This window comes from Oncorhynchus masou, chromosome 32 (assembly GCF_036934945.1).
Source record: "Oncorhynchus masou masou isolate Uvic2021 chromosome 32, UVic_Omas_1.1, whole genome shotgun sequence".
In the NCBI taxonomy this organism is placed as follows: domain Eukaryota; kingdom Metazoa; phylum Chordata; class Actinopteri; order Salmoniformes; family Salmonidae; genus Oncorhynchus; species Oncorhynchus masou.
The window spans coordinates 62,611,979-62,626,327 of record NC_088243.1 but is presented as its reverse complement, the minus strand read 5'-3'; the positions used below and the strand labels follow the sequence as shown (position 1 = coordinate 62,626,327).

The 14,349-nt window shown below is 47.9% G+C and overlaps 1 protein-coding gene across 1 annotated transcript; it reads left to right on the top strand.

The window, feature by feature from the left end:
• Window positions 1–8,345: 8,345 nt before the first annotated feature.
• On the top strand, window positions 8,346–13,401 carry LOC135527068 (reticulon-4 receptor-like 2). Its single transcript, XM_064955717.1, has 4 exons — window positions 8,346–8,455; window positions 9,868–10,094; window positions 10,301–10,534; window positions 10,695–13,401. The coding sequence occupies exons 1-4, from the start codon at window positions 8,398–8,400 to the stop codon at window positions 11,550–11,552; spliced, it is 1,377 nt and encodes a 458-aa protein (XP_064811789.1). The 5' UTR covers window positions 8,346–8,397; the 3' UTR covers window positions 11,553–13,401.
• Window positions 13,402–14,349: the final 948 nt, after the last annotated feature.

Below are 14,349 nucleotides of genomic sequence, written 5' to 3'. Positions count from 1 at the left end.
TGAGTGAAGACCCAAACGCGGTTTTAACAGAAAACAGAGTTCTTTAATAAAAAACAGGAATGGCATAAATCCTCTTCCAACGTAGTCAATGGAACAAAAGAACGTAGTATAATGCAGGTTGCACCTGCCATGCAGACTCCGACAGGACAGGACAAGGTGGAAGCAAACGAGACGACAGCTTGCTTCTGGCATCAAAAAACACAAACAAGAATCAGACACAGAAAGTAGCAGGAACAGAGAAAGAAATAGAGACCTAATCAGAGGGGGAAGAGAGAACAGGTGGGGAAAGAGAGAATGAGCTAGTTAGGGGAAATGTAGAACAGCTGAGGGATGAGAGACAGAGAAGGTAACCTAAAAAGACCAGCAGAGAGAGAGAATGAAGAGAAAGGACAGGAACAGACATAACAAGACATGACAGTACCCCCCCCCACTCACCGAGCGCCTCCTGGCGCACTCGAGGAGGAAACCTGGCGGCAACGGAGGAAATCATCGATCAGCGAACGGTCCAGCACGTCCCGAGAGGGAACCCAACTCCTCTCCTCAGGACCGTACCCCTCCCAATCCACTAGGTACTGATGACCACGGCCCCGAGGGCGCATGTCCAAAATCTTACGAACCCTGTAGATGGGTGCGCCCTCGACAAGGATGGGGGGGGGAGGGACGAGCGGGGCGCGAAGAACGGGCTTAACACAGGAGACATGGAAGACCGGGTGAACGCGACGAAGATAGCGCGGGAGAAGAAGTCGCACTGCGACAGGATTAATGACCTGGGAAATACGGAACGGACCAATGAACCGCGGGGCCAACTTGCGAGAAGCTGTCTTAAGGGAAGGTTCTGAGTGGAGAGCCATACTCTCTGACCGCAACAATATCTAGGACTCTTGGTCCTACGCTTATTAGCGGCCCTCACAGTCTGCGCCCTATTACGGCAAAGTGCCGACCTGACCCCCTTCCAGGTGCGCTCGCAACGCTGGACAAAAGCCTGAGCGGAGGGGACGCAGGACTCGGCGAGCTGAGATGAGAACAGCGGAGGCTGGTACCCGAGGCTACACTGAAAAGGGGATAGACCGGTAGCAGACGAGGGAAGCGAGTTGTGGGCGTACTCTGCCCAGGGGAGCTGTTCTGACCAAGACGCAGGGTTACGAAAAGAAAGACTGCGTAAAATGCGACCAACAGTCTGATTGGCCCGTTCGGCTTGACCGTTAGACTGGGGATGAAAGCCGGACGAGAGACTGACGGAAGCCCCAATCAAACGGCAAAACTCCCTCCAAAATTGAGACGTGAACTGCGGGCCTCTGTCGGAAACGACGTCAGACGGAAGGCCATGAATTCGGAAAACATTCTCGATAATGATCTGAGCCGTCTCCTTAGCAGAAGGGAGCTTATCGAGAGGAATGAAATGAGCCGCCTTAGAGAATCTATCGACAACCGTAAGAATAACTGTCCTCCCCGCTGATGAAGGCAGTCCGGTGATAAAATCTAAAGCGATGTGAGACCACGGTCGAGAGGGAATGGGAAGCGGTCTGAGACGGCCGGCAGGAGGAGAGTTCCCAGATTTAGTCTGCGCGCAGACCGAACAAGCGGCGACAAATCGACGCGCGTCACGTTCCCGAGTGGGCCACCAGAAACGCTGGCGAATGGAAGCGAGCGTACCCCGAACGCCGGGGTGGCCGGCTAACTTGGCAGAGTGGGCCCACTGAAGAACGGCCGGACGAGTAGGAACGGGAACGAACAGAAGGTTCCTAGGGCAAGCTCGCGGCGACGGAGTGTGAGCGAGTGCTTGCTTTACCTGCCTCTCAATTCCCCAGACAGTCAACCCGACAACACGCCCCTCAGGGAGAATCCCATCGGGGTCGGTGGAGACCTCAGAAGAACTGAAGAGACGAGATAAAGCATCAGGTTTGGTGTTTTTGAGCCCGGACGATAAGAAATAACAAACTCGAAACGAGCGAAAAACAGAGCCCAACGAGCCTGACGCGCATTAAGTCGTTTGGCTGAACGGATGTACTCAAGGTTCCTATGGTCAGTCCAAACGACAAAAGGAACGGTCGCCCCCTCCAACCACTGTCGCCATTCGCCTAGGGCTAAGCGGATGGCGAGCAGTTCGCGATTACCAACATCATAGTTACGTTCTGACGGCGATAAGCGATGAGAAAAAAACGCGCAAGGATGGACCTTGCCGTCAGAGAGAGAGCGCTGAGAAAGAATGGCTCCCACGCCCACCTCTGACGCGTCAACCTCAACAACAAACTGTCTAGAGATGTCAGGTGTAACAAGAATAGGTGCGGATGTAAAACGATTCTTAAGAAGATCAAAAGCTCCCTGGGCGGAAACGGACCACTTAAAGCACGTCTTAACAGAAGTAAGGGCTGTGAGAGGAGCTGCCACCTGACCGAAATTACGGATGAAACGACGGTAGAAATTAGCGAAGCCCAGAAAGCGCTGCAGCTCGACGCGTGACTTAGGAACGGGCCAATCAATGACAGCCTGGACCTTAGCGGGATCCATCTTAATGCCCTCAGCGGAAATAACGGAACCGAGAAAGGGACAGAGGCGGCATGAAAAGTGCACTTCTCAGCCTTCACATAAAGACAGTTCTCCAAAAGGCGCTGGAGGACGCGTCGCACGTGCTGAACATGAATCGAGAGAGACGGTGAAAAAATCAGGATATCGTCCATGTAAACGAAAACAAAAATGTTCAGCATGTCTCTCAGGACGTCGTTAACTAGTGCCTGAAAGACAGCTGGAGCGTTAACGAGGCCGAAAGGAAGAACCCGGTATTCAAAGTGCCCTAACGGAGTGTTAAACGCCGTCTTCCACTCGTCCCCCTCCCTGATGCGCACGAGATGGTAGGCGTTACGAAGGTCCAATTTGGTGAAAAACCTGGCTCCCTGCAGGATCTCGAAGGCTGAAGACATAAGAGGAAGCGGATAACGATTCTTAACTGTTATGTCATTCAGCCCTCGATAATCCACGCATGGGCGCAGGGACCCGTCCTTCTTCTGAACAAAAAGAACCCCGCGCCGGCGGGGGAGGAGGAGGAGACTATGGTACCGGCGTCGAGCGAAACCGACAAATAATCCTCGAGAGCCTTACGTTCGGGAGCCGACAGAGAGTATAATCTACCCCGGGGGAGTAGTTCCCGGAAGGAGATCAATACTACAGTCATACGACCGGTGTGGAGGGAGAGAAGTGGCCTTGGAACGACTGAACACCGTGCGCAGATCGTGATACTCCTCCGGCACCCCTGTCAAATCGCCAGGCTCCTCCTGTGAAGAAGAGACAGAGGAAACAGGAGGGATAGCAGACATTAAACAGGTTACATGACAAGAAACATTCCAGGATAGGATAGTATTACTAGACCAATTAATAGAAGGGTTATGGCGCACTAGCCAGGGATGACCCAAAACAACAGGTGTAAAAGGTGAACGAAAAATTAAAAAAGAAATGGTTTCGCTATGATTACCAGAGACAGTGAGGGTTAAAGGCAGCGTCTCACGCTGAATCTTGGGGAGAGAACTACCATCTAAAGCGAACAAGGCCCTGGGCTCCCCTAACTGTCTGAGAGGAATGTCATGTTCCCGAGCCCAGGTCTCGTCCATAAAACAGCCCTCCGCCCCAGAGTCTATCAAGGCACTGCAGGAAGCAGATGAACCGGGCCAGCGGAGATGGACCGGAAAGGTAGTGCGTGATCCAGAAGGAGAGGCCTGAGTAGTTGCGCTCACCAGTAGCCCTCCTCTTACTGATGAGCTCTGGCCTTTTACTGGACATGAGGTGACAAAATGACCAGCGGAGCCGCAGTAGAGACAGAGGCGATGGTGATTCTCCGTTCCCTCTCCTTGGCCGAGATGCGAATACCCCCAGCTGCATAGGCTCAGCATCCGAGCCGGCGGAGGAGGGTGGCAGTGATGCGGCAGGTGGCAGTGATGTGGAGAGGGGAGCAACGGAGAACGTGAGCTCCTTTCCACGAGCTCGGCGACGAAGATCAAACCGTCGCTCTATGCGAATAGCGAGAGCTATTAAGGAGTCCAGACTGGAAGGAACCTCCCGGGAGAGGATCTCATCCTTAACCTCGACGTGGAGACCCTCCAGAAAACGAGCGAGCAAAGCCGGCTCGTTCCAGTCACTAGAGGCAGCGAGAGTGCGAAACTCAATAGAATAATCCGTTATGGATCTATTCCCCTGACATAGGGAAGACAGGGCCCTGGAAGCCTCCTCGCCAAAAACAGAACGGTCAAAAACCCGTATCATCTCCTCCTTAAAGTCCTGATACTGGTTAATACACTCAGCCCTCGCCTCCCAGACTGCCGTGCCCCACTCACGCGCCCGTCCGGTAAGGAGAGAAATGACGTGGCGATGCGGGCTGCGCTCCTGGAGTAGGTGTTGGGCTGGAGAGAGAACACCACATCACACTGAGTGAGGAATGAGCGGCACTCAGTGGGCTCCCCAGAGTAACACGGCGGGTTGTTGATCCTGGGCTCCGGAGACTCGGAAACCCTGGAAGTGGGCGGTGGATCGAGGTGGAGTTGGTGAACCCGTCTTGTGAGGTCGGAGACTTGGACGGCCAGGGTCTCAACGGCATGTTGAGCAGCAGACAATTCCTCCTCGTGTCTGCCTAGCATCGCTCCCTGGATCTCGACGGCGGAGTGAAAAGGGTCCGGAGCCGCTGGGTCCATTCTTGGTCTGATTCTTCTGTTATGAACTTGAGTGAAGACCCAAACGCGGTTTTAACAGAAAACAGAGTTCTTTAATAAAAAACAGGAATGGCATAAATCCTCTTCCAACGTAGTCAATGGAACAAAAGAACGTAGTATAATGCAGGTTGCACCTGCCATGCAGACTCCGACAGGACAGGACAAGGTGGAAGCAAACGAGACGACAGCTTGCTTCTGGCATCAAAAAACACAAACAAGAATCAGACACAGAAAGTAGCAGGAACAGAGAAAGAAATAGAGACCTAATCAGAGGGGGAAGAGAGAACAGGTGGGGAAAGAGAGAATGAGCTAGTTAGGGAAAATGTAGAACAGCTGAGGGATGAGAGACAGAGAAGGTAACCTAAAAAGACCAGCAGAGAGAGAGAATGAAGAGAAAGGACAGGAACAGACATAACAAGACATGACACTGCCCCCCTTTTGTAGGCCCAAGGATTAAACTAGATAAATATAGATCCAGTCTAAAGTTTGGACACAGCTACTCCTTCAAGGGTTTTTCTTTCATTGTACTATTTTCTGCATTGTAGAATAATAGTGAAGACATCAAAACTACCCAAAAATTGTTAAATAAATCTAATTAGATTTTATATTTGAGATTCTTCAACGTAGCCACCAGCTTTGATGACAGCTTTTCACACTCTTGGCATTCTCTCAACCAGCTTCATGAGGTAGTCACCTGGAATGCATTTCAATTAACAGGTGTGCCTTGTTCAAAGTTAATTTGTGGAATTTCTATCCTTCTTAATGCGTTTGAGCCAATCAGCTGTGTTGTGACCAGATAGGGGTGGTATACAGGAGATAGCCCTATTTGGTAAAAGACCAAGTCCATATTGTGGCAAGAACAGCTCAAATAAGCTAAGAGAAATGACAGTCCATCATTACTTAAGACATGAAGGTCAAAAAATATGGAAAATTTCAAGACCTTTGAAAGTTTCTTCAAATGCAGTCTCAAAAACAATCAAGCACTAGGATGAAACTGGCTCTCGTGACAACTGCCACAGGAAAGGAAGACCCCGAGTTAAATCTGCTGCAGAAGATAAGTTCATTAAAGTTAACTGCACCTCAGATTGCAGCTCAAATAAATGTTTCGCAGAGTTCAAGTAACAGACACATCTTCACGTCAACTGTTCAGAGGAGACTGTGTGAATCAGGCCTTCGTGGTCGTATTGCATCAAATAAACCACTACTAAAGGACACCAATAATAAGAAGAGACTTGCTTGGGCCAAGAAACACAAGCATTGGACAATAAACTGTGGAAATCTGTCCTTTAGTCTGATGAGTCCAAATTTGAGATTTTTGGTTCCATCCGCCGTGTCTTTGTGAGACGCAAAGTAGATGCACAGATGATCTCTGCATGTCTGGTTCCCACCATGAAGCACGGAGGAGGAGGTGTGATGGTACCCTGTTGGTGATTTCTTATTTAGAATTCAAGGCGCACTTAAACAGCATGGCTACCACAGCATTCTGCAACGATACGCCATCTCATCTGTTTTTTACGCTTAGTGGAACTATCATTTGTTTTTCAACAGGACAATGACCCAAAACACACCTCCAGGCTGTATAAGGGCTATTTGACCAAGAGGAAGAGTGGTGGTGCTGCATCAGATGACCTGGCCTCCACAATCACCCGACCTCAACCTAACTGAGATGGTTTTGGATGAGTTGGACCGCAGTGTTGAAAAAGCAGCCAACAAGTGTACAGCGTATGTGGGAACTCCTTCAAGACTGTTGGAAAAGCATTCCAAGTGAAGCTGGTTGAGAGAATGCCAAGAGTGTGCAAAGCTGTCATCAAAGCAAAGGGTGGCTACTTTGAAGAATCTAAAATCTAAAATATATTTTGATTTGTTTAACACTTTTTTGGTTACTACATGATTCCATGTGTGTTATTTAATAGTTTTGATGTCTTCACTATTGTTCTACAATATACAAAATAGCACAAATAAAGAAAAACCCTTGAATGAGTAGGTGTGTCCAAACTTATGAATGGTACTCTATATATTTGTTTAGAAAGTCAGTGGGGTCTCAATTGTTGAGAGTTAGAATAACAGAATACACAAGATGCAATTTGGAAATGTGGTTGAGCATCAGCAGTTAGTTGTTATATCAGTCATTGATTGTCACTCAATTAGACCATGTCAGCTAACATTTTTAAGATTGGTAAGTTAGTCTAGCCAGCTATCAAACATTATCTCCATCCTATAGAAAAATGTGTACAATTGCAGCAAACTTGCTTTAAAAAAGTAATATTTTCTTTTTGCCCCATGGCAAAATGTGTAGGCCTACAGTCGCAGGAAATTAACTCCGAAACAGACATTTTGTCTCTCCCCTGTCAAGAAAATGTTTTACTCGCAATGTGGGAGCCAAAGGCAAGGGCCAGCTCTGACTGCGTGCGTGTGTATGAATGTGACGCAGACCCGCAGACTCGCGAGCCACTGCAGACCCCCATGATGAGTTCAGATTTGTTGTGGCCCCTACTCCCATCAAAGTTGCCCATCCCTGATCTAGTCTTTTACACAATAACACACTTATTAATAAGGTCGATGAACATGTGCGGTTAAATCCCAAGGAAAAACGGCCTGTGGGCTGCGGTGCCTTTAGGGCGCATCAGGGTAGAATACTTGAAACGGTATAGACTATTGTGTAAAAGATTATGAATGCTTGATGTAGGCCTATAACACACGCATGATCAAGACATACTATTTTTGGCTGTAGAGCGACGATATATACTGTAAATTTGAGATGATGAGGTAGGCCTAACTAACTGCCTCATTCCTGCATAGTAATTGACGTTCACGATGCCCTCTCTCATCTCACAGGTAGGCTACTCTATCTCTTTAAGTAAAGACAAAATACTTTAAGATATTCTCAATCGCATGCCATCGAACTCGCGATCGGCATTTGAAACAATATCAAAGCGAAATCCCCGTCACGGTTTCTGTAAAAAAGCTGAGTGATGGGCCTGGAGAAATGTAACCACTCTCAAATGCAAAGACAGAGCTATGGATGCAAGGACTAATCATCCAAGAACATGCTATCAAAATGTTCGTTTTAACCATGTTTCCAGGCTATATCGTGTTTGTTTATATTTGCTTTATTTACAAACGTTGGAGAAAAAAAAAACTTATATTTTGGGTTCTGATGTGGTACAACAGTTGAACTAAGCTCATGAGAGAATTATTTAAAATATATATTATTCAAGAATCAATGGGTACATATCATAAATGTAAGTCCAAAAATGGATGTAGCGACTACAGATTGATGCTTTAAATGAGCAAAAGTTATTTGTTTATAAGCCAAATGCTATTTTCCCACCTGCTTATCCTCCTCCAATCCCCCTCTGTGATCCAAACTCACACCGCGCGGAGCTCCCTCAACGCACGCATACACATACACATGCACTCCACTGTGAGCGTCCTCTCCTTTCCAGTCGCTTCCTCTGAGCAACTTTCTCATCCACCCCATCCCCTCCCATTCGCCCGCGCGAATCTGACCCATACAGGGTGACGTATGAGAGATTCCGCCGCAGTCCACAGCCGTGGGCGCGAGCTCATCAAGTATAAATCCCGGGAATTCTGCTGGTCACTCACTCAGTCTCACCGACTCCGTTACCAGAGCTGAACTTCAGCGGAGATAGCAGGCACTTTCTCAGCGCTCAGGCTAACTCGCTGTCGGCTTTGGTTCGAGATGGAAACTCTCTCGACTGCACGGAGGTCTTGGAGCTCCAACATCCACAACTTCAAAAGTGAGTGGACTTCAGTTCATAGGCTACAGGCTTGGCTACGTTATTTTTGTTGTTGTTGTTGTAGTATTGATGTTGTTGGTGGTACTGGGGATGAGGAGGGTGATGTCCTAAGATATGATTTACAGTGAATCACTGTTTTATGTATTTTTTTGTATTTATTAGGATCCCCGTAGCTTTGCTGAAGCAGCAGCTACTCGTCATGGGGTCCACACAAAACATGAAACATGAGATAATACAGAACAGCAATAGACAAGAATGTCTCAAGTACTGAACTACTCAGTTGATTTCGTTCACAGTTAGGTGCGTAAACAGTTAGCCTACCTGTATGCCCGTGCTTGCATGCATACACATCTAGGCTACTGTATCTAGGCTCACGTTTTCAAAGACGTTGTTGGCTTTCTGAAGTACACATCTGTCTCTTGCAAACAAGATGACACTTCAAACCTATATCATTTTCAGGATCCATCCACCTCAACATTATAAAGCAAAAACTAATTTGGAAATTGTTCATGTTGAGCACACCTACTAAACAAACAACAACAAACAACACATTCGTAAATTGTTCATGTTGCGCACACGCGCGGAGATTGTTCATGCTGCGCACACCTACGAAACAAGTCCTCTCCACGTCCCGTGCGCGCGCAGTTAACGAGCCATGTCGTTACCGGGTTCGCGTCATGAAGGTGAGGTCGTTGGAACATTTGCGGGGGAAGCTGAATGGTCACGCGATACTTTTTTTCATGCGATGTTTTCTTTGTGCCCTGTTATCCGAGTTTGCCAAACCGCCTCTGAATAATCCACGTGCAGAGAGAAACCGAGCCGGGTCCGGTTACCTTGTTTTACGCTTGTTCATACTCTGTAACCTCTTCGTGAGCCAACATTTTTGTGAAGTTGGCTCGTGAATTTAGGCTACAAGGGTAAATCTTGTTTAGCCCTTGTGTGGCTCGTGTGATAGAACTTGATAGCACTTCGAACCCGAGGTGAAGAAGATCACATCATTTGACAACTCAACCAAATGTAAATCAAAACTAGAAGTTAAAGTTGGTCTATGCCCAATAGGCTGACTAGCCTATGTAACATGATCAGGTAGAGATGAATAGGAGGGTGATTTGTATAATGTAATTTATTATGAATGAGTGCGACTGGCCTATTAGTCAGACTTGAGATCATGGCATCAATCTTGGCTTTTGCGTCATATCCGAGATTGAGATCATCAATCATCAACAACTTTCTGCACCATTCGACTGGACAGCTCCAAGTGCTGAAAACAGCTCTGCATCCCTTGCCCCTTTTCTCTTTTTCACTCCTTCTTTTTCTGGTTGTCTTTACTGTACTATTCATCTGCTAGTTGTAATAATGTTCCATTATTTTAATCTTATGTCTCTTTCTCTGTGTGTGTGTGTATGTTTCAGGTGGGCTCACCCTATGGCTGGTGTTGTGGTTGGTGGCGGTGAAGCCGAGTGGGGCGGGGACTTGTCCAAGGCTGTGTGTGTGTTACCCGTCACCCATGACGGTAAGCTGCCAGTCTCAGAACTTCACCACTGTGCCTTCCGGAGTTCCCTACGACTCCCAGCGCGTCTTTCTGCAGAACAACCGCATCACCGAGCTCAGAGCAGATTCTTTTGGCTTCGAGACACAGGTTAGAATGTGTATGTTTTTGTGTAGGTTATTCTTCAATGGACTATAATTGCTTTTGTGGATTGATATTACATAGTTTTGCATTTAAATGTAGTATTTTGCTTAGTATTTGAGCTCTGTGTGTTCGTATTGGAGCTGTGTCCTTTCTCAGATGTGTCACGATCACTTTCTATATACCTCTTCCCTTTTCAACCCCTCCCCCTATAGGTTCTCTGGCTCTACTCCAATAACATCACATTGATTGAGGCTGGAGCCTTCAGCAACCTGAGGGTTCTAGAAGAGCTGGACCTTGGTGACAACCCATCGCTACGGCGACTGGAGGGTGGAGCGTTCCGGGGACTGGAGAAGCTGCAGAGCCTGCACATGCATCGCTGCAAGCTGGCCGCTCTCCCCCACGACCTCTTCCTCAAGCTCTACAGCCTGCAGTTCCTCTACCTGCAGGTATGGATACACATACTCGTATAACTCACACACCTGCGCACACACACACACACACACACACACACACACACACACACACACACACACACACACACACACACACACACACACACACACACACACACTGCACACTGACAATCAATGTCCTTCCTCCTTACAGGAGAACCAGCTGCACTTCATCCAGGACGACCTCTTCTCCGACCTGGTCAACCTGAACCACCTCTTCCTGCACGGCAACCGCATCCGCACGCTGTCCGAGAACGCGTTCCACGGCCTGGTTAACTTGGACCGCCTCCTGCTCCACGACAACCGAATCCGGCAGGTGAACCGCCGTGCTTTCCGCGACCTGGGCCGTCTGACCATCCTCTACCTGTTCAACAACTCCCTGGCAGAGCTTCCGGGCCAGGCCATGAAAGATGCTGTGGCAGTCCAGTTCCTCCGCCTCAATGGGAACCCCTGGTCCTGCGGCTGTGAGGCCCGCCCCCTGTGGGAGTGGTTCCGTACAGCTCGCATCTCCTCCTCCGAGCTGATGTGCACTTCCCCCTCCCCCCGCCGCGGACAGGACCTGCGCTTCCTTCGAGAGATGGACTTTGCCCTTTGTCCCCTCCCCGACCCTGGGTCACTGGCCGGCACCACCACGACCACCTTCAGCACCAAGACAAGATGGTGGTTCTCCAAGCACAAGCCTGTGGCTTCGTCCAAAGGAATCTTCCAGAAAAGCTCCGAAACGGTCAAGGTGGTCAAGCCCAACCAGCCCTCCAACCCTTCCTCCAACTCCTTCTTCTCTAAGTACGAGCTTGCGGAGGAGGAGGTGAACCTGCCCAAGGTGGACCAGGAGGAGTACTGGGCCAACTATGGGAACGAAGATGCCTCCGTGCGCTGCTTCGAGCTTGAGTGTCCGCCCGGCTACGACACCCCGGTCCTCCTGCCCTCCTCCTCCTTCTCCCCCACTCAGTCTTTCATCCCTCTCCTTTCCCTTTCTGTGCTAACTCTCTGCCTCCACCTTCTCTTTGGCTGAACAGCCCCGTCAGCTTCTCTTTTTCTCCAACTCTATTTCTCCAACTCCTTTCTCTTTCTCCTCTGCACACCTGGATCTTGATTCCTTTCAGTTCCCCCCCCCCCCTGGCCCACAGGGGGCGGTACACTGATGTAGGAGCAGGCAGGCAGGCAGGCAGTAGGGAGCTGCTCTCAGGAGTACAGGTGAGATGCAGTGTAGGACACCATTTGATTGGAGGGCGCCGCTGCTGCTGATAGCGCTGAGCTCATTTTTCACTGAGATGACATCACAGCAGCAGGTTCTGTCGCCATTGACAGCACGATAGTGTGGCCAGCTTACGCAAGTTCCAATCACTACTGCTACTACCGCACTAACACACCACACACCAAGACATCTATACATTTAGTACCGCAACATAGCACTGCATTCAATTCATACCACTCAGTAAGCTGGTGGCATTTTCAGGAATTTTATCACCATAACTACTAGTTTGTATTCGCAGCGAACAACGCAGGCGTTGTGACGCTGGCTATTTTGTATGGCGTCAAAACGCTCACCATTGTCAACCACTGCGTGCCAGTCCTGCTAAGAAAAGATTTTCAAAAGCAACACTTTCCTTTGGCTTCATCTTTGTCACTGACCTTTCAACCTTCACCTCTCTACCTGAGAGACCAGGGACACCAGAGTGCTGCTCCTACAGGGCTACCGCAGCAGGAGACAGAGAACACGGAGGGTATCTCATAGAGGGAATAGCAGGAAGACAAGAATACTTATGGAAAAATACTGCAGTGAGACATCTGTCACTGAAATGGTAAAGGAGAGGTGGATAGATGTGAAGTAAAGGATGTGAGCGTGTATGTAACAGGGATAGGACAGAAACGAAAATACAAGACTTTCAAGGATGCTGGCAAGCAAGAGACGGGATAAAAGAGAGAGAGTGTGAGAGTGATAGGATTAAGAGTTGTTACGACATACAACAGACCTCAGGCCAGGTCAGAGTGCCAGTAAGGGAATGAAAACGAGGATGCCTCTCTCCGTCTCCCAACATTTGACATGTAATCTATTTTTCTTGTCAACACCATCAATAAAAACCACACTGTAAATATCTCACACGAACTCTGTAGGTAGTGATACACTTGTGACACTAGATAGCTACATACATGACACTGCTGTGTAGTTTATTGTATGAAGCCCATGCTTCAACATTCTTCAGGTTTTCTAGTTTTTCTTTCTCTTTTTCCATTGGTGATTGTTGCCACGAGCAACACCCTCATGTTTATTAGTGTACTGTATGTAAAGATTGAGGAGATTTGAAAAGATATATGGAAATCTTTCCCTTCAATAGTCCGTCTCTACCTCTTGTTTCTAAGTCTGTCGTTCCCCTCATGACCACAGTGTGTGTCTCACTCTGTGTTAATGTGAGATGCACACAGAAGGACAGTATACTGGGAAGAACCTATAGCCCATTATGGTGACTGAAGCCCGAGTCAAGCAGGGTTGATCCAGTCCAAAGGAGTAACAGTGTCCTGCTGCGGGTCAGTGCCCCAGTCATTCCTTTAATGTGTGTGTGTTTGTCAGTAGCCTCTCGTGCTAAAAGTCGTTTAACAATCCCTCTCGTTAGCAAGCTGTCCTATTTAAATAAGTCTGACTCTAAGAGGATTCCACTGGGAGCAGAAGACACAGCTGTTTGATTCCAGATCTAACGCATACACACACACACACTCCCGACAGCAGGTGCATGGCTGAATGTACATCTCTGCCAAATCAAATGCAAACCCAACCAGGTAATGATGAGTGTCGGGGCATTTCTGTTTGTCACTCCCCATGTGCCACTCCCTCTCCTCCCCTGACCGTGTGGTTGAATGGAATATGAAGGAAACTGTGATAATGTTGCACATTTTCTTTTCAATGGAAGTTGTGAATAAACATTTTCTTGGTTTTACTAAAACGGAACCGTGTGGGAGTCTCTCTTTCTCTGGCTTTCCTCCAAAAGGTCAAATCGCTAAGGAGAAAACACAGTACAACACCACTGTATTATAAAACACCAGAAACACACACTTCCAGCCTTAGCTACATTACAGGTCCCTATCAAGGTGTAGTGTCTTGAGCAGGGATTGGCAAATTACCAACTTTCTATAGAAAGTCAGTCAGGGTCTTTACTGCTGAGGGTTATAATAGTAGAATACACAAGGTGCGATTTGGAAATGTGGTTGTGGGCGAGCTTTTTATTGTCAATCACTGACTCACTCAATCAACCCATGTCAGCTAACATGGTTAAGATTGGTCAATTAGTCTAGTCAGCCATCTGGGGGGGGAATTGACGTTGTTAGTCACTCAGATTTCTCTCCTCTCCATAGCAAAATTAGTAGATTTGCAGGAAATCAGCCATAAAGCTGCACATTTTTCTCACTGCCCCATGGAAAAATGAGTAGAATTGCATGAATTTAGTTATAAAATGGCAAATCTCTCCACCCCATGGCAAAATGTGTAGAATTGCAGCAAACCTGCTTTAAAATGGTCTTATTTGTTCTACACTCCATGGCAAAATGTGTAGAATTGCAGCAAACCTGCTTTAAAATGGTCATATTTGTTCTACACCCCATGGCAAAATGTGTAGAATTGCAGGAAATTAACTCTAAAGAATGTTCCTCAGATGTCAAGAAAATGTTTTGCTTGGAAGGTGAGGGGGGGCAACAAAATGTCACTTAGGGACCCCAAAAGGCTATGGCCAGTGCTGACTGCTTGTTTGGGTATGAATGTGGGTATGCAGACCCACTATTCACTGCAGCCCCTCATGATGAGTTCAGATTTTTTGTGG